The sequence below is a fragment of the Daucus carota genome, chromosome 1 (assembly GCF_001625215.2).
Source record: "Daucus carota subsp. sativus chromosome 1, DH1 v3.0, whole genome shotgun sequence".
In the NCBI taxonomy this organism is placed as follows: Eukaryota; Viridiplantae; Streptophyta; class Magnoliopsida; order Apiales; family Apiaceae; genus Daucus; species Daucus carota.
This window is the reverse complement of record NC_030381.2, coordinates 2,809,201-2,828,170: the sequence shown is the minus strand read 5'-3', so window position 1 is coordinate 2,828,170 and position 18,970 is coordinate 2,809,201. Positions and strand designations below refer to the sequence as shown.

Sequence of the window (18,970 nt, the reverse complement as noted above, 5' to 3'; positions counted from 1 at the left end):
TAACAAAATGTTATTGTAATATTTTTAACTAAAAAATCTATTTTATGTGTTAAACAATCCGAAAACAACACAAATAGTTGTCTTAAATCATTTTTTTTTAAAAATTTGACAGTTTAGGATTATTTCGGTACTTATGAATTCTTCCCTTTTTATGAAAAAAAAACAGAAAACCAGCACTGTTGGCCATCTCCTTTTTTTTTAAAAAACTTGTGATTCCACCTGAAATATTTCAAATGATATCAGCTTGCGCCTTTGCGGTGGAACTCAAGACAGTGCAATTGGTATTAAGCTACATATAAGAATCTGTAGGTTAATTTATCCAACTCATGTTTCTGCTAAGAAATACTCTATCTACACTGTCAAACTTTCTATCTACACGTGACATCCAATCTACAATCATTCAAAGGCCTCACTAACATCTAAACAAACCAAAACTGCACAGCTATACCAAAGCTCTATACAGATTTCGACATATGTACAAGGCAAAACGCACGCCTTGCCTCTTCAAGGCGCGGCTGCCACACACTCACAAACACGGTACCTCCTATGAATGCCTGAACTACTCGATTACAAAGTTGGTTCGTAGGCCCAGAAAGCATCAGGATCCGGACAGTAGAGGGAAAAATCTTGTACTTCTAGGTTCGCTATGTGCCAGTCGGTGAGTCGAGCTTGGATCAACTTAAATAGCATGAGAGTTGCAGGTAATAGCCACCATTTCTCATCTTCCCCACTGTTTGTATAATAAACAATTAAAGTAAATAATTTAAGATGCATATTCAACATCTAAAAGAGGCCAAAACTAAACTAGGAAACGCTAAATTGTACATCGCTATATTCTTTTGGACAAGTTTACGACTTGAGCGTAAATGTTGGCGCAATCTATTAACTCTCTCAGTATGCAGTGCAAAAATCAATAGTCTCACCTCATAGAATTCCACATGTCTGCCTCCTCGGGTGGTTGCGATGAGGAAATTCCATATTGAATTAGGCCGCAAACAAAAGCCACTACCTGCCATGCACAAATAATATTTGATCAAAAAGTAGTCATTTGACGTGTTCATACAATCATCGAGGAGCTACAAAATTTCTTTTCAAGTTCACTGCAGCAGAATATGATTTTGTAAGCCTCTAGTTGAATTTTCAATTACTTCCAACACAAAAAAATCAAATGTCAACACTCTAGTAGTATCATTTATCAAGTGTTTGAAGCTAACATTGAGCAAGTCAACTCAGTATTGTGTAACCTTACAATGTTTGACAGAGAAGTAGCATTCCACAAAGCATAGACACGAGCAAGTGATGCTCTCCTAGGACCTTTACTGAGTAAGGCACTTAAGCCAGCAGGGAACGGGAAGAGCAACGATAAAGGAAGAACAAGCAGAATAGCAAGAAATGTGGCAAGAGAAATCCAAAACGACTGAAGCAATAAGAGAAGGGTAACAAAAATGTCTCCCAGAAGAATGATAGAAATCAGCAGCTGCAGGGTGTCCTGAAACATGGAGTACAAGTGCACAAATTAAAAAATGATGACATATATTATTTACTTGCATGTTGTACAGATCTTAATACCTGCCGACCCACAGGTCTGGTGTTGTGAAACAGCAAAGATAGCGGAAAAAGAAAATCCTTTCTGACATCTAATGATTTTAAGGTAGCATCATTTATGAGTCCTCCGTTAGTGCCACCAGTAATTTTTTTCCGACATAGTGCATGATTCGTATACAACTGACTCGCCTGTGGCTGCAGAAAGCTTTTTTGTACAAAAGGCGCAACTTTCTGCGATGATGGGCTAAGAAGAAAACAAATTGCTTCAATCAGCTCTACAGAATTTAAACAATCAAAATTGGCAACTACAATCCAAGCTGCATGGACTAAATATTATACATCTACTCTGTAAATGCACAGGTACTCTTCAAAGTTTTCCACTTTCACTCCAGGAAGAAAAAAGGTTGCCCACTTTTACAATACAACTAAATTCCAGCACTAACACATCCTAAAGTTATTAAAAGCACATGTAACATAACTCCATAAGCCGAAAATTACAATAGGCAATGCTTTAACTACAATATAAAAAAGAAAGCTGATGCTTTATTAAATATATAGAAAATCGTACTAACAGAAACTATTTTATAAGGGTATAACCATCTGTCCTTTCCTCTGCACGAGCAGAGAGTCTCAAACACCTTCGGTTTAATTGTCATACACCCATACCACATGTTAGAAGAGATTAAATAAATATATAAGTCATAACTTCATGCCTGGTTTTTTTAGCTGGCAAATGTCTCAAACATATATAGCCCTGCTAAGATATTTTTGGTGTGCATAAAATTATTGTTGTTCTTTATGACCTTTTTCATTTCGTTGCCCAGACATACCTTGGGCAGTCCTCGCTGCATTCTAGGAAATCAGATTGGTGGAGACTATGGGGAGAATAGTCACCAACTACCACCAAGATTCCCAGCTGGTAGTAACCACTGGCAGTGGCCTGGAACCATCCAAGCTCAATTTTAACCCCGTGAAACTCAAGCTGGGAATTTCCATGGCTTTGTATCCAATTAATTACATGTATTAGAGCAGAGTGGATCCACCCGCGTCTCACAGTTCTCAACTGCGCATTTAGACCAGCCACAAAGCGATTCCACACAGATGGTGGGACGTGCTGGGAAGAAATAAAATATAGTTCATTACTTCAGATTCTTTTTTTAGGTAAATGATCTGCCAAGGTTGTCGAGAGTTTGAGATACCTGTGCAAGAAGATTTGTAAGAAGTGCATCGCTGTGCAGAGTGTAGGGTGACATATAGCTTCCATCTCCTCCAAATATAATACACATTGGGAATCTCTTCTGTATAATTGTTACCATGTCTCGGCGCTTCTCATCACCACCAAGGAAAAAATCAATATATGCAACCATGAAGTCTGGAGTTGCCCCAAGCTGCAATATTTACCATTCATAGATATAAAAATCATAACTGTCAAAATGCATCCTTAAGAGTGTCAGAACTAAAACAGTCTCTATTTTTGTTAAATAATATCTGATCCATTTAAGGTTTTCCTCCAACACCATGAGGTTTTAGATGAGTTATGTTTATTCTTGTTAAATAATATATGATCTATCTAAGGTATTCCTATAACAACTAAAGGTTTCAGATGAGCTGGTTGCTTAAAATGGCATCAGAGCCCGGGAGTGTTAAATATATATAATCCATTCAAGACATTCCTCTAACACCTTAAGGTTTTTGAAGAGATTGTTACTTAACAATTTTTAATCTTAATCTAGACTGTTTTGGAAGATGCATTTTAGATTATATAAACAGTAATATTTTTGGAGGTAAAAAAAGGACGTGACAGGCTAAAAATTCTTTCTCAAGCTTTCTTATTCTGCATTTATCTCATCTTTTTAAAAAATGAATCCTACACAAAAAAGTTACACATATTTCTAGTCACAACTGAAATATATTATATTTAAATAAGGGTTTAACAAAAGCAGGATTATGCCATAAAAAGAAAGGCCCTGAACTACACTTTCTTGCCAATATCTGGAATCTAGACTTCTACCTTTGACTTCAAAAGACCGCAACATCACTATTTATAAAGCACGATAAGATTAGTACATGAAAGCCTTCAATCATGATGATGGATTACCAGCTAGCCAAATTAAAGTGCAAGAACAGTTGACTTTTTAAAAAAATGAAGAGGAAGGTAATTTTTACAGTAAATATTTATAGAAGTTAAACCTTCATTCCTTTGTATAGTGCTCTTGATCTGCAGGACCGTAAACAAGAATGATCATACTCAGACTTGACATATTCCTCAAGGAACTGGACTTTATTACGCCTACGCCACTGTTTCCAGGACCAAGCACAAGGATATGCAAGCACTGTAAGAATGCTGTGAACTGATCCTTCCCACCAATTATATGCAGCAAATGAATTAATCTCATCAATGAATCTGTTAAAAGAATCTTCATACCTGCATCTCAACATACGTTGCATTTTATTATTTAGATATATATCCTCCTAATTAGACAGCAAGAAGCTGATATTCATATTGTACTTGATTTACTTTTTGATTGTTTCAAACAAGACTTTCAGCATGAATAAGATATTTATAAAGGTCGGACGACCAAATATCAGTTTGCACATAAAAAGTCTTTTGAACTTTTTTTCATTAAAAAGCAAGTAGCTCTCTAAATTGTAGCCAAATCCTCTGCACCATAGAATAATTGAGAGGAATTATGTCCACCTGCGAGTAGGAATAATTCCATATTTATAAATTGCAAGCTACGCCAAGAGAAAAACTCATACAACTGCGAGAGCATTTTTTTGTGGGCTCTCTTTGTTAATCTTTTTTTATTCGCACAATTGTACTGAAATTATCACTTATCAAATAAAACTCTCTTTTTTATCCAGAAAAATGAGTAAAAAAATTCATGCAAAAAAGAAAGAAAAAGGCACGGAAAAAATTAAAAAATTGTGCCACAAGATAAAAAAGTCACTCTTACACAATATCAATAACAGAACTGGGAGGTGAATAAGGAAGATGCCATGGTTCTCTGAATGTATTTGGACCCATAAAATACATCCTGTGAACATGAGTCTGAGTTTCATCAGCACGGGTTCCCTGGACCTGATCAAGTATAGCAGAATTGGAAACAGGGGTCAGTCATAAATTAGCCAGTAGTTTGACACAACTGGAAAGATACGGGGAGCAAAAAAATAAAATAATAGCCCTCAGATACCTCTGACAGGGAAAGAAGATGAGGGAAATGGTTATAACTGAGCCGTTCAACGGAATTGGCATTGTCATACGAAGAGCTGGATCCAACTAATTTGACTCTCACGGTACTCAGAGAAAGAGCAAGGAACACCACAACACTTGACAAAAGAAGTGCAAAGGACCATGGTCCTCCAAATGTATAAATGAGCTCCTCGAAAGGCTTATAGCAGTTGGGCATCCTGTACTTGTCAGATATACATCTATAGGGACATAATGATTGAGTTCCTCCCCCTAAAAAATTGTGCTATGATGGTGAGATCATTATATCAAGCTAATATTTATCCCACTGATGAACAAAGTCAACAGACAACTTACTATAACACAAACTGTTCAGACTTGAAGTACAAACATACCTCGAACATATACAAACGATGCACGACTTGGAAGGTACTCAACGGAACATGGGGTGCAAAGACTTGCATCTGAACCTTCAACATCTTTGTAGGTGCCAACAGGACACTCCTGAAAATGCATTGCATCAGGAAATACATCAAAGATTCTGCAATTAACAATCTCATCAAACAGTCTGTGCACTTAGCAGAAGGTAAGATTAAAAAAATGCAAGGTTTTAAATCAAGAAGGATCAAGAAGCAGACTGGTGCTGTAGTAGTGTCATGTTAATGAGCCTCAAGATAAAGGAAGGCACTGGCAGGGACAGGTTAGTTTAAGGCTCCCATATACATGATCAAGCAGAGGTGTATGACAATCTACAATATCTTATAAGTTATATCTATAAGATGACACCTTAGATAAGAGCTTACAAAATACTGACACTGGATCCATAAACGACATCTAGCTGCTTCTCTTGCCTAACATTTACTTGATAATCTCTTCAGTATTTCACTGTTCACAGAAAACATGGGAACGGTGCAAAATCACTATATACAGACCTACTTATGTAGTGCGATGGTCTCGTAAGATTGTGCATCACTTGGCTGTTCTGAGATGATCTCATTCCCAAAGTTATTTATGTCTGGTTTACTTTGTTACCAATTGTTGAAAGTGAGTTCACTTAGATTAGCAAAGCAAGAAAAAGGTCAGTTCTGATTTACTTTGTTTTTTGGACTAATGTTCCTCCCCAGTCAAAGGTTTGGAAGGAATAAGACGGTCCCCTAAGTTTTAATGTAGTGTACCTTCCCTCGAATCTTGTGATGTAATTCTGATATAATTTGTCTAGTGAACTTGTTACTCAATTTTTAGCGCAGTGCTAGTCATTTTTTCCAGAAACTGAAGCTACATAAACAACAGTCAGTTGTCATTCATCAATATCACCTGCCTATTTTATCAATTGCAAATTCGGGAGAAGATAAAGGTTTGCAACAAATTATATTTCAGTTCTGCAAACTGTCAGAGACATCATAAGAAACTAAATCCAGTAACGGAACTCTTTTAACAAATTTTCTACCTTTCAATTACTCCATCCGTCCCATTTTTCTTGTCCCCCCGTCAAAACCTAAATTTTATTCACTCATAATTAATAAGCTGTATGCTACCAAACATTTTGCATTGTTTTTCAGAAAATTTAACATGTACTTTACCATATTAACTTAATGTGCACAACCTTTTTTTCTAAATAAAAACTTAAAAAACATTAAGCCACTGGATATTTCGTTTTTACATTTGTAAACCATCAACAAAGTTATCAAAAAGTTGCGGGTAATTCTACTGCTGAAGAGTTTATCCTCTGTTGGCCCAGGTCCCGGGTTCGGCTCTGGCTCACCTCGAGAATTTCTAAGAACGGATACTCGATTGTAAGGCTATAAGCCATATTAGTCACACACAAAAAAAAAAAAAACTATTCATATCTAAGAAGATACACGGAAACATAAACAGAAAGACCACATTTCTTGCTAACCTTTAATGTGAGATCCTAATATAGTAATATGGGAAAACGATAGTCCTGATTCACAGTAAATGGTAATTGGTCCACTGTTGTTGCATGAAATGAAGGGAATACACACAAAGCAGGATATTCTAAGTAGATAATATAATAAACAAACATCCAAACTTTGAAATAAGCTAAAAAGTGCAGTAAACTAATGGTAGCTACTGCTAGAACATCCCAAAAGTGGATACTAAAGCAATCCACAGCTATGCGACAATGTAAATCTCTAACATAGACATACCGTACAATATGTTCCATATAGGCCTTTAGGGCACTTCTTCCCTGTAACAGTTCCTTCCTCGCCTGGAAGACCGCCACTATCTCCTGTTCCACCTCTGTACATATCCATATATATATGTATATAAGTTAATAGATGTTATAATATTCTGAAGTTGTTAACTGTAAGTTGGAAATAGATAGAGTTGTCAACTACATCTAGATGAAGCACATTGACTTGAAACGTGAAACTATGAAAATATTTACAGTTATATTACAACAATACAAACTTTTGCATTTGCTGAAAGCTAATTAAAGGTTTATGCTAACTTTTCCGCTATAGTATTCACCTTTCATTTTAATATACACAACCATTCACACTAAGAAAAGAGTCTGGGACTTTAGTATCTTTTTTCTATATATGTTTGCAGAAGGTTTTTCTATGAAGAAATAAATTAATCAAAGTATTAAAAAAATGCACGGAATTGATTGAGTTACAAAAATATAATAAACTGAACACATTTAGTCAGTTAAAATTATAAATAAGTAATAAACCTAAAAAGTAAAAATAAAAAACAGAAATCAATAGGCAGAAATTATTGAAGGCATCCTGATTGTTAGCATACCTACTGGAGATGGTGCCATTTATTGTTGCAATAGGAACATATTCATCACCAACATCTATGTTGGACCAGTGAAAATGAACTCTTCCTCCACCTCCCCCACCACCGCCAAAAGGGACACCATGCCCCCCAGCAACAGAAAGATGAGAGTCCTGCACAAGGGCAAGTGCCTGCAAGAAGAGAAGAATTGTTCCACCAGAACCTCCACCAAGTCCGCCGACTGTGCTGCCATTGATATTCTCCACTGCTTTATCATAGCTTTGACCATCAGCCCTCATAGATCCAGATATGTAAAGCTTGGAAAGTGGCCACTGACCAGATCCAATCACTGAAGTATATGAAAGAAGCATCACAACGAAACAGTGATTTAAGAACATATTTTTGTGTAGTCGTGTTAGGAAAAAAAAACTTGGTAAACAGATGAAATAGCATCCTCAATATACTATTAACGATATTAGTGACATCTGATATTGAACTTTGTTAACAGAATAAATTACTTAACTGGTACAAATGTTATAAAATGATCTCCTATAAGCCATGGTTTTATACCTTTGCTTATGCACATGGTGATGTAACCTCACTTATATATCTTGGCACAAAGAAATATAATTAGACACTTTATTCATTTCAACAAGTAAAGACTAAAGATATAGGCATTTTACATTAAATTGCCATGGAAAAACGCTCATCTAGTGTATATTTGCAAGGATGACATGTTGCATACAGGCATTTTATGTTAAATTGCCATGGAAAAACGCTCATCTGGTGTATATGCAAGAATGACTCGTTGAAGCATCTCATTCCAATTGACCACGAGTCTTACAATAGAGTTCAAGAGCAATCAACCCTTTAGAAGAAGAAAAGGAAGACAGAGTCCTAACTTTCTCCAGTTACACATAACAGGCCACAATCACTCAAATGAAGAAAGTATCATGCTGTGACCATCCTTGGGTAAGCAAGGTGTAGATCACTTACAGTCAACCACTTGTTAACTAGCATACATGTAATACACGTTGCTACCACATCAGATGCATGGACTCGAAAATTTTATAATAATTACAAAAGAGTTTTGACTGATCAGGTTAATTTTTAACATCTGAAATTATAAAGGGAGGGGGGGATGAAAACCTCGACTACTTTGAGTCTGATACATCAAGAACACATAAATAAATTTTATTAAACAAGTATGTTTCTCGTGCTTATGAGATTTTGCAGTAAAGTTTTTACCAATCATTCCCCCTCCTGCAACATGGCCATAAGATGCATGAGGACCTTCACTCCCACTTCCCAACTCACAAGGCAGATTAGGGCTGCCATATGTATCACCTCCTCCACTCATCTTTCCGTTGTAAATTCCAGAACCACCCCTTCCCCCGTGACCAGCACCACCACTAGCTCCATTTAAATAATTTCCCTTTCCAATACCGTTTCTGCAACCTGGAAGATCATTCATATTAAGCCAGAAGCACTGTAACACTACTGATAGCTGCCAGAAGCAGGACCTTAATAACTGTAGATTCGTTAATTCATCATGTATTGATTGCCCCAAGTGTTGAGTCAATCACAAATTTTAAAAATGAACAAAATATGGTGAGAAAAGCAGGTCCTTATTGGGAAGAGGGTACAAATACAAAAGTTGTTGAGGCAGAAAATACAGAACCGCATTCCCGCCCTCAAAAAAAACATGGTAAGATAGTCACTTGTTTGTGCAGAATTATTCACCTTTAATTTAACATCACATATCTACCTTAAAAAAAATATATATACCTCATTCTTACCTAATTCTGATGCAGTGATTGTACCATCATTGTCCACAATGACAGTTGCTGCACGGTGAATGTGGATTATACTTCCCTTTATGATGCCATATACAAGTATGTCTTCAACACGGCAAATCTACAAGGAGTTGAGATACTTAAATGTTACATGTCTTTGTAAATATAAATAGAAGTCGTAGAGAAGGTTTATAAATACATAAAAACAGATCCATGCGAAAAGTATCATGCACTTACTTGCAGTGAAAATGAGGGTGTATAATTAAGATGACAATCATCTGGTGGAGTTATCAGATCCTTCGGACATGACTGACTCCCACAATGTGATTTGGTTACTCTACACCAGAAAGAATAATGTTTAGTTCGAATATGCTATACTATTGATTAGTGATTTATAAAAAAAATATTACCATATTTCAACATATTATGTAGTCAAAACAACAGAGAAAGATAGGAACTAAGATTTTATACTCACTCAATCTTACTGTTTTCATCATCCAATGGGGCTTGAAGTAAAGAACCTGGGCCAATCTGTGAAGTTCAGATTTTATTACTCATCTAAACCTAGATCATGTACACACACACACACACCACACATACATAAAATAAAAAAGAGAAGCATTTATGCGAAAAAGATGTTCTGCTATTCTTTAAGCTTTAACAGGTTACATCAGGGAAGTACATCTTGAATGCCGCAACAAATAACTGTACTGAGAGGTAAATCCACTATCAGAGAAACGATTAATCTTCAAAAATTAACATCCACAAGTTTTCAGTAGACGGTTAAAATTCTGAGTGTTACATAACTTGGTACACAAACTTATTTTAAACAGGATCCCAATGAGAAAATTAAACATGGTCTGGAATTAGGACGGCGGGCTGCTGCAAAATGTGCTTGAAAAATATCAGCTAACCTTAGAGATACCGAACTAGCACAGTGACACAAATTCCTAGGTTGACAAAGGATAAATTACTACAGAATGACAACTCATCTGGGAACATATAGAACATGAAGATGAACTAGAGATTCAAACAGCCAACACAGGAATACAGTTCATATAGTTTGATACTGCAATCATATGAATTACTAGTGAAAAAGTATATTTAAAATTTTCAGAGGAATGAAACCTAGAAGACTCAAGTACAATATGTAAAAGGCATTACTGTGATTTTGCAATCTAATGATTTAGCAGCAAGTACATATAGAACATATAGAACAATAAATTCCAGAAAGAAAAGGTACAAAGTATGACACACAAATGATATATAATTATATATTGTGACAGTGACGTAACGAACTAGCAGTATTACATAAATAACATGCAAATAGGTGGGTTAGAGAATCAAAAACAACCAAGGAAGAATTTAGGTACATATAAAACATATGCAGGATTAGAACTTCGAAAATCAAAGGCAAATGATGTGCAACTAACATTTGATCCACAATGTGATGCAATCAATTGGTGGCTAAATGGTAGATAATGCCTCAATACTGAGTGAAAGATGTTAATATCGCATAAATGAAGGTATTAAAGAGCATGGAAACTACCACCTTTAAGCTAAATATTATGCTATTATGAGGATATCTTACAGTGACATTATAAAACAGTGACAAAGAAAGACGCTGCGCTTTGATAACATCACCCTGACCAGTAAGTGACAGTAGTCCTTGACCATATACAGCCAAGTTTGAATTCGAACTAACAACAGAATTTCCCTGAAAAAAATCGAGAAATGTAAGTATGTAACACATGATATGGTTGCTGGTAAAATACGTGCATCCAAATAATGATGTAAGAATCTATTGTTGTATCATCTGAGATATTTACAGTCGTACCCTTAAAACAGCAAGGTTTCTAACTTCAAGGACAGAGGAAGCATCAATTGTATCCCCACTATCATTGATTGTGATTTTGGAATTCCACATGAGTAACATTTTGACAGCCACTCGAAATTCACCATATACCTTATTCAGGAAATGCTTCATATTAGAAGTCATAGAGCCTAGAGCAAATGATGTGTGTGTAAATCATTAACCATGAGTCGTACCTTTATAATGGAATCACTCATTGAAAGTTCTTCTGCAACAAGCTCAAATTCAGAGACTTGGTAATCAGATAATCCAAAGATGAGGATGCCTCCACAAAGCAGGCTGATTTGGCCTCTTACCTAACCAATTAATCAGTAATTAACTAATATTTTACTTTTTAAGAAATCACTTGCAAAAGAAAGAACTACATAAAAATAACTGAAGCCGCATGTTTTTAGTTTAGCCAAAAGAACTTAATAAGAAAGGAGGGACATATGACTTGCTAACCTGAACTCTGGTCCAGAGCAATGGCACCAAAGCTTTTGCATAGTTCTCCACAAAAACATTTGACCATAATGGACTAGTAGAAAAATCAAGCAAAGGAGTGTCTGTTTCTGTTGTGATGTTATCGTTGCCAACTCTCAGACTCAGGACAGAAGCATCAAAGTAAGTTCCTGCTGCACCACCATTCGATGGACATCCTAGACTCAATCCACCTACATCAACATATAGAAGGTCCTGTATCATATAACTAATCATATACGAACATATATGTGTTTTTGGGTTGCATACATATATGTATATTTGTGGAGGGAGGGAGGGAGAGCGAGGAGTGAGTTAGCCCATGGCATGTGAACTTTATAATCTTCTCTCATTCATTACAAAATAGATGACAGTGAATAAACAAATATGACCAAATTAGTCCATCATTTGAAATTTTAGAAAATGTTTCTTGAAGTTCTGAAACGGTATAAAAACACCTCTTCTTGAAAGTGATTTAGTTGTGTGCTTTTGGAAAACTGAAAAACCTGAAGGATGCTACTAATGAAGGTGTAGAGAAAAGGCGGTGCTTCAGGAAAGGAAAAGTAAAAGATGTAAGATTCTAAGGTTCAGTAGGTAAAAAACACATGAGAAAGAGAGGGAAAGGGAGAGGGAGAGGGAGAGAGGGGGAGGGAGCGCGGGGGAGGGGGAGGGGGGGAGAGAGAGAGAGAGAGAGAGAGAGAGGATAACTCAAATATAGACCCCCCTTTAGACAGATCCATAAAATTGGCTCAAATCTAGTATACAAGGAGTTCAAAATTTCTAGGAAAATAAGGGCGGTGGCCGATAGGTATAGTTGATCCTAATGACTGCGTAGTCCACTTAGCAAAAGTGCATAAAAAATAATTTGAACCCCTTCTTAAGTGGGAGTGCCTAACTTTGAATCCTTAATCCTTATATCAATGTTATATAGTTATACATAATTTATATAGATTTAATAGGAGCGGGGGAGTGAGGAACCCATGAACTTTGTCTTGAGGTCAGGTTACCTTTACCGCCAGACTATACCCCCAGCCTCCACCTTTAAGATCTCACAGACAATTACAGTAAATATTTAGATACAGAGTCACTATATGTGGCACTCCTATTTTTTTCAGAACAAAATGAAACTGTTAGTAGGTGGGCATGGAAAATATCATGTAAATCATGAAAAATATTATGTAAACCAGAACACTACAATGAGATATAATTTTCCAGTTATTATATAGACTGCGGGCCTAATATATGAAACACATCATGAGCCTTAAGAAGACCTAGGTTCTGATAACAAATATGCTAAACTGCTGAATTTTGACTTTCCTGATACATACTATTACATTACATTTGAATATGCCCAAATCAAATAACTTCGTTTAGATCTTTTGGTCTGCAAGATTTCCTTAATTAATGATTATCTGTTAAGTTTAACCTTGGATAAGAATTTTTTTAAAAGCAAATATATGCTACCGGATAAATAAACACATTAAGTGAAATATAACTACCACAGGGGTTTACCACGTTACATTAACCATATAAAATACAGATTGGAAAAGCTGTACTAAAACGAACCATGCACAGTGACTTTTACAGCTTCTTGATTGCTGTAACCATAGACCGATATTCTCCCACCTCCACCTCCAGCCCATCCCCTCCCACCAGAAGCACTTATGGTACCAAATCCCTGCCTATCCAGCAAATGCAATATGCATATATATTAGGTACATACTATTTTACATGTAACACTGCGGGTATACAATTGACTAAGTGATCACTAACTTTAAGTTTTGGACCTTATTAATCAAGCTAAGAAAGTATAGTGAACCTACTGAATATTTGCCATTGCGAAAAAAGAAAACCTGTATTTAGCTGGTGCATACTAAAACATAGGGGCGAACCCCGGGATTTTGGTGAGGGGGTATATCATTGGTCTAAATACACATAATAATATTTTGATGTTGTGTTTTTAGTTTTTAATAATACACTGAATTATACATTTGCAATTACAAAACTATATAATCTTGAAAAGATAATAATATTAAACTGATAAAAAACTAAAATATAATTCATAATAATAACAAGAAGAAACCAAATACATACGTCGATAAGGCTATCTCATTTAGAGGGAACACACATTAACTTTATCGCTCTAACAAGAGAAAATTGGTGTTGCATTAATTCTGTATATCATGGTTTTGAAGAAAAGTAAATTTGTTGTACAAGTTCTAATATGATTTACAACTGCTAATTCGGTGTTTGTTAGTTCAATGTAAGAATGTTCCTAGTCTATAATATACATATCCTTGTCTCGCCTATAAAAAAACAGTTGTGCCAGCAACAAAACCGACCTGAAAGACACACACAGAGCACACTGAAAGCAAGCAAGTTCACAAGCAACAATGAATTATACTCACAGTTTTTTAGCATGCACTATAATGCTTCCACCAGATCCTCCTCCACCTTCAGATCCTCCATCACCCCCTTCAGCCATCACAGATCCATTTAAATATAGGATTTCTTTAACAACAAGCTTAACTCGTCCACCGCCACTTCCTCCAAACTGATGTGTGTCGGATGTACCACCACCCTTGCTACCATAACTCCATGGCTCGGACAAAGAAGACCAAGCATAAACATCACCACCCCAATATTTTGTTTGATTGCTTTTCAGACAGGAAGCCCCTCGCCCACCATGTCCTCCACCAGCTCCTTCATAACTGCTAGGTGTACCACTAGTCTGAGATGGTGGTGATCCACCCAAAGATGTTGTGTTTATAAGGGAATTGGGCCCAAAACTCAGACGCGCAGCTGACAGTATTACTGAACCGGCAACAATAGCTGCATATTCACCCACTTTGATATTGCCAGATAAATTGAAACTTAATACACAACCTTCAAGAGGACAAATAATTGAAAGTCGAGGAAGTATTTCAAGGTTCCCATGACCGAACACATAAAGGTCAGTATTTATATACAGGTCTGCATTCAGCACACAGGTAGTGTCAAAGGATCCAACACCCTCCAAGCTTTCACAAGATACTGAGCCATTCGATGGGGATAAGTACTTCCATGATCGACTTTCTGAATTATTAAATTGTGATTCCGCGGGAATACCTCCGTACTGTGCTGAACTAAGTGAAACAGCCAACAGAAAAAAATATCCAGCCGAAACACACCAACAAAGCCTGTTAATGGTCCAAACAGGATGCATACCCGCTTACAGAAACTAAATTCTTTCAGCTGCACCAAAGGCGATCTCTGTAGTTCAGCTGGGGCTTAGCATGATGCCCCAACACATTACTAATGGCTGTCCAGTACAATAGTAGGATTGACCAAACTGGCACTATCACTTACAGTTGGAGCAGCACTTAACCATCTTCGGTGTATCCTCAACTGTTATTGACCGAGACCTGAGAATAAAAATATTTTCTGTAAAGTAACCTTGAAATAATTACTTCCAGAAAAAAAGTAATTACCTATTTCATCCACGAAACAAAACGTTTTGTAGGTTATAGTAAATGGCTTTCCTAAATTCACAAACTAAATCCTCCGTTTTTATATGCAGTACAGAATCGAAGTGCGAGAATCATATGATGGACACTCATACGAGTAAAATAGACAAAAAGAGAAAAATATAACTCCTTGAGAGGTAATTACAAACTTAAATATACTTTCACTATTCGAAAAACCAATGTTTTGTTCTGCTACTTTAAGACATGAGACATTTAACTATACCTTCAGTCACGAAACGAACTCAGATTCTTCTAGTGCAAAACAAATTAAGAACAAATGTTGAGAACCACTAACCTAATAGATATATTTTTTATACGAAAAAAGGCCTTAAATCTCCTGATTGACAACATTAATGCCCTCAATAACAATTTCCATCAAAAAGGCCCTCAATACCCATTGAAGACGCAGGTGATGTAGCGTCTTGCACCAAATCTTAAAACGCTTCTTCGTGAAGCGTTTTAAGCTTTTTAAAAAGCTGACCCTACACTGAGTAACGTTTTAAAAGATTTTTATTATGCATTTAGTGTTTAAATTTGGGTTGTAGAATGATTAATTCATACCGTAAATTAAATTGGCCGACGGTTAGGGTTTAGGATTGAGGGTGTAGGGCCGGTAGGCCCTACTCCCTCGAGCCTAAACCCTAATTAAGCGAGGCTGAAGGGCCGAAGGCCCTGAAGCCGAGACGCCGGCGGAATAAATAAATTTACAACCGTTAACATTTAGGGTTTAGGTTTGGGTTGCAGAATGATTAATTCGTACTGTATATTAAATTGGCCGACGGTTAGGGTTTAGGATTGAGGGTGTAGGGCCGGTAGGCCCTACTCCCTCGAGCCTAAACCCTAATTAAGCGAGGCTGAAGGGCCGAAGGCCCTGAAGCCGAGACGCCGGCGGAATAAATAAATTTACAGCCGTTAACATTTAGGGTTTAGGCTTGGGTTGCAGAATGATTAATTCGTACTGTATATTAAATTGGCCGACGGTTAGGGTTTAGGATGGAGGGTGTAGGGCCGGTAGGCCCTACTCCCTCGAGCCTAAACCCTAATTATGCGAGGCTGAATGGCCGAAGGCCCTGAAGCCGAGACGCCGGCGGATTACAACCATTAACATTTAGGGTTTAAGTTTGGGTTGTAGAATGATTAATTCGTACTGTATATTAAATTGGCCGACGGTTAGAGTTTAGGACCGAGAGTTTATGACCTAAGATAAATTAATAAAATAAATTAATTATAAGGAAACGCTAACATATGTGGCGTTTTTGTTTAATTAAATAAGATGAAAATGAAAAGGTTATAAAGGTGTATGACGTTTGAGTCAATTCAATTGATGGATCCATGCGGCCCAGCCCATGGCTCACGAGAACCAAGCAATGCTAACCCCAAATCCAGATTTAAACGCTACTCCCAGTAGCGTTTTATATTCTTACAGAAACCTTAAACGTTACTTTCATTCGCGTTTAGCTTGTTTAAAAAAAAATTAAAAATCTAAGACGCTACACGATGTAGCGTTTTGTTTAAAAAACCAAAACGCTACACCATATGCGTCTCTAATTGTTAGTGAGGGCCATTTATCGGATATTTTGATATTTGGGGCATTAACTCTCAAAATTTAGTTATTTGGGACCGAAACCCTTTTTATACAGATCTAAACCTATTCAAAACAACCCCACCCCCCTTCATGGTTCTGATTCAGCAGTCAGCACAATACTTCATTGAGAAATTCCCGCAAAACAAAATCAATCAAAAACAACAAAAACTAGCTCGATTCCGTCAATACAAGTTTGGCTACTTCCCTATCATCATACAATTTCTCGAGATAAATCAAACACAAATAAAGACAATTCCATAAGTTTGTTCAACACATACAAGACTGTGTATAAACACTAGCTCAATTTCGCCACTACAACTTCAATTCTCACATGATCATACAAATTCTCATACCGTACACATCAACAAGATCACATTACCACGACTTCTTAGTCTAATAGTATCACTCTCGCTCTGTTTACCCGAAGATCGATGGTTCAAATATTGTCAAACACGAGAAGCTAATTATAAATAAATGATAAATATGTAAAAACAACACATGATACACACGTGTATGTAATAAAAAAACACAGTGAGATACATGATTATAGATGTTCTGGTACATACAGTGATACAGAGAGATACAGAGGATGAGAGAACTCACGAGTAAGGCAGAAAGAGGGAGAGAGAGAGAGAGAGAGGGAGAGAGAGATGGGAGAGAGGGAGAGAGACAGAGGGAGGGAGGGAGAGAGAGATGGGAGAGAGGGAGAGAGAGGGCGGGAGAGAGAGAGAGAGAGAGAGAGAGAGAGAGAGAGATCGGCGTGAGTGAAGCTTAAGAATGAAAAGAGAAAGTAAGAAGAGAAAGAAATAGTATAGTTTAGGTGAAGTGAGAAGTGAAGTGGACAACGTCGGAGTCTTACGTTTGCTTCGCTGGATTCCACTGCGCTGTTTTAAAGTCTGTTTCGCTGTTGGGTACTTGGCTTTAACAAATCTTTTTTTTGGGTGAGTTTGACCCGGATACCGTTTTTTTTAATATAGGGTTAGTTGCCGACTCAATTTTGGCAACTACAGTAAAAACTCATTAAATTAATAATGTCGGGACCGGAGAAATTTATTAATTTAGAGAGTTATTAATTTATCGATAAATTAATAATTATTAATTTAAAGAGTTTTTAACTGATTATACCGTACATACCAAAAAAAAGTCATACTGTATATAAATTAATATACCAAACAAAAAGGCAAATTAGTTTATACTTATTAGAATTACATTGCAACGACCTTGAGACTCAATATAAATTAGTAACTATTGTGTTTATATGTATTGAATATAAATAATGACTTTTGAAGTACTATACATTAAATGTAAAAAAAAAAAGAAATAAATGTGTTCAATGTATTCTTAAGCAAGTTTGGCATATATAAATTATATGAATATGTTAGATTATTCAAACCATATCTTACAAGATGAAATCTAAAAGAAAAAAAACAGACAACTATTGAATCATATTTCGATAGAGTGTAATATATTTTTTTTCAGTTTCTATGAATTATTAATTTATGATTTTCTTGAGACAAAAAATTATAAAGATATCTCCCAAAAAATTATTATCTTATTATTTTAACGAGTTTTACAATTTTTTACATTGGCCCAAGTCGGGACCGGACAAATTTATTATTTTAGAGAGTTTATTAATTTACCGAGTATTAATTTAAAGAGTTTCTACTGTATTCTACTCTTTCTTCTTTGTATTTGAAATGTTTACAATTGACATCTCACTCTTACTTCCAAAATTCGTGAAAAATAAATTTAAACTAAACTCATCTGGATTCTTATTTTAAAAAAAAAAAACTTCTACCTCAGTCGATGCGATGACATTGTATATTTCTAAAATTATAATCACACAAATTAATATTATATTATGAGTAAAAAGAAATCAAATTAACCTGATACTAGTTATATGTGGTGAAACCATAAAACTGATGGCTGCACATTGTTGTTACTATTTTTTGTGCACCTATTCTAATTGTGTGTAATATGATGGCATACAGAGCCGGGCCTGAGGGTGTGCAGAGTGTTCGACGGAACAGGGCCCTAAAATATCAGGGGCACATTTTTTTTATGTAGGTTTATATATATGTATAGTCAAAATGAAAAAAAATAGCTAAAAAAGTAAATTTTATTTTTAAGATTAAAAAATTGTAAATGAAAAAAATATTAAAAAATATTATACACTTCAATAATTTTTAAATGTTATCTTAAATAAGTTATATAAATTCTAAAAAAATACTAATATCATAATCATGTTAATAGAAATAAATACTTGCATTG

The 18,970-nt window shown here is 35.9% G+C and overlaps 1 protein-coding gene across 2 annotated transcripts; it reads right to left on the bottom strand.

Moving 5' to 3' along the window:
• Positions 1-258: 258 nt before the first annotated feature.
• Positions 259-17,544, bottom strand: LOC108202945 (uncharacterized). 2 transcript variants are annotated; one of them, XM_017371586.2, is made up of 23 exons: positions 17,266-17,544; positions 14,017-15,012; positions 13,175-13,290; positions 11,594-11,802; positions 11,326-11,445; positions 11,114-11,242; positions 10,868-10,993; positions 9,752-9,807; positions 9,514-9,613; positions 9,280-9,397; positions 8,729-8,938; positions 7,505-7,829; positions 6,904-6,997; positions 5,131-5,239; positions 4,740-5,008; positions 4,503-4,627; positions 3,736-3,970; positions 2,745-2,933; positions 2,376-2,659; positions 1,570-1,789; positions 1,250-1,489; positions 924-1,009; positions 259-730 (listed from the first exon to the last, which is right to left on the bottom strand). In XM_017371586.2, the coding sequence occupies exons 2-23, from the start codon at positions 14,811-14,813 to the stop codon at positions 568-570; spliced, it is 4,320 nt and encodes a 1,439-aa protein (XP_017227075.1). In that variant the 5' UTR covers positions 14,814-15,012; positions 17,266-17,544; the 3' UTR covers positions 259-567. The 2 variants fall into 2 exon arrangements, with proteins under 2 accessions (XP_017227075.1, XP_017227083.1); XM_017371594.2 differs by having other exon boundaries at positions 17,303-17,544.
• Positions 17,545-18,970: the final 1,426 nt, after the last annotated feature.

Excerpts from the sequence above, each read along its gene's own strand:
- LOC108202945 (XM_017371586.2), bottom strand. The coding sequence starts at position 14,813 with ATGCATCCTGTTTGGACCATTAACAGGCTTTGTTGGTGTGTTTCGGCT. Across the intron at positions 10,994-11,113 it reads GAAACCTTGCTGTTTTAAGG|GGAAATTCTGTTGTTAGTTC; the intron begins GTACGACTGTAA and ends GATTTTTTTCAG. Across the intron at positions 5,009-5,130 it reads ATCGTTTGTATATGTTCGAG|GGGGAGGAACTCAATCATTA; the intron begins GTATGTTTGTAC and ends ACAATTTTTTAG.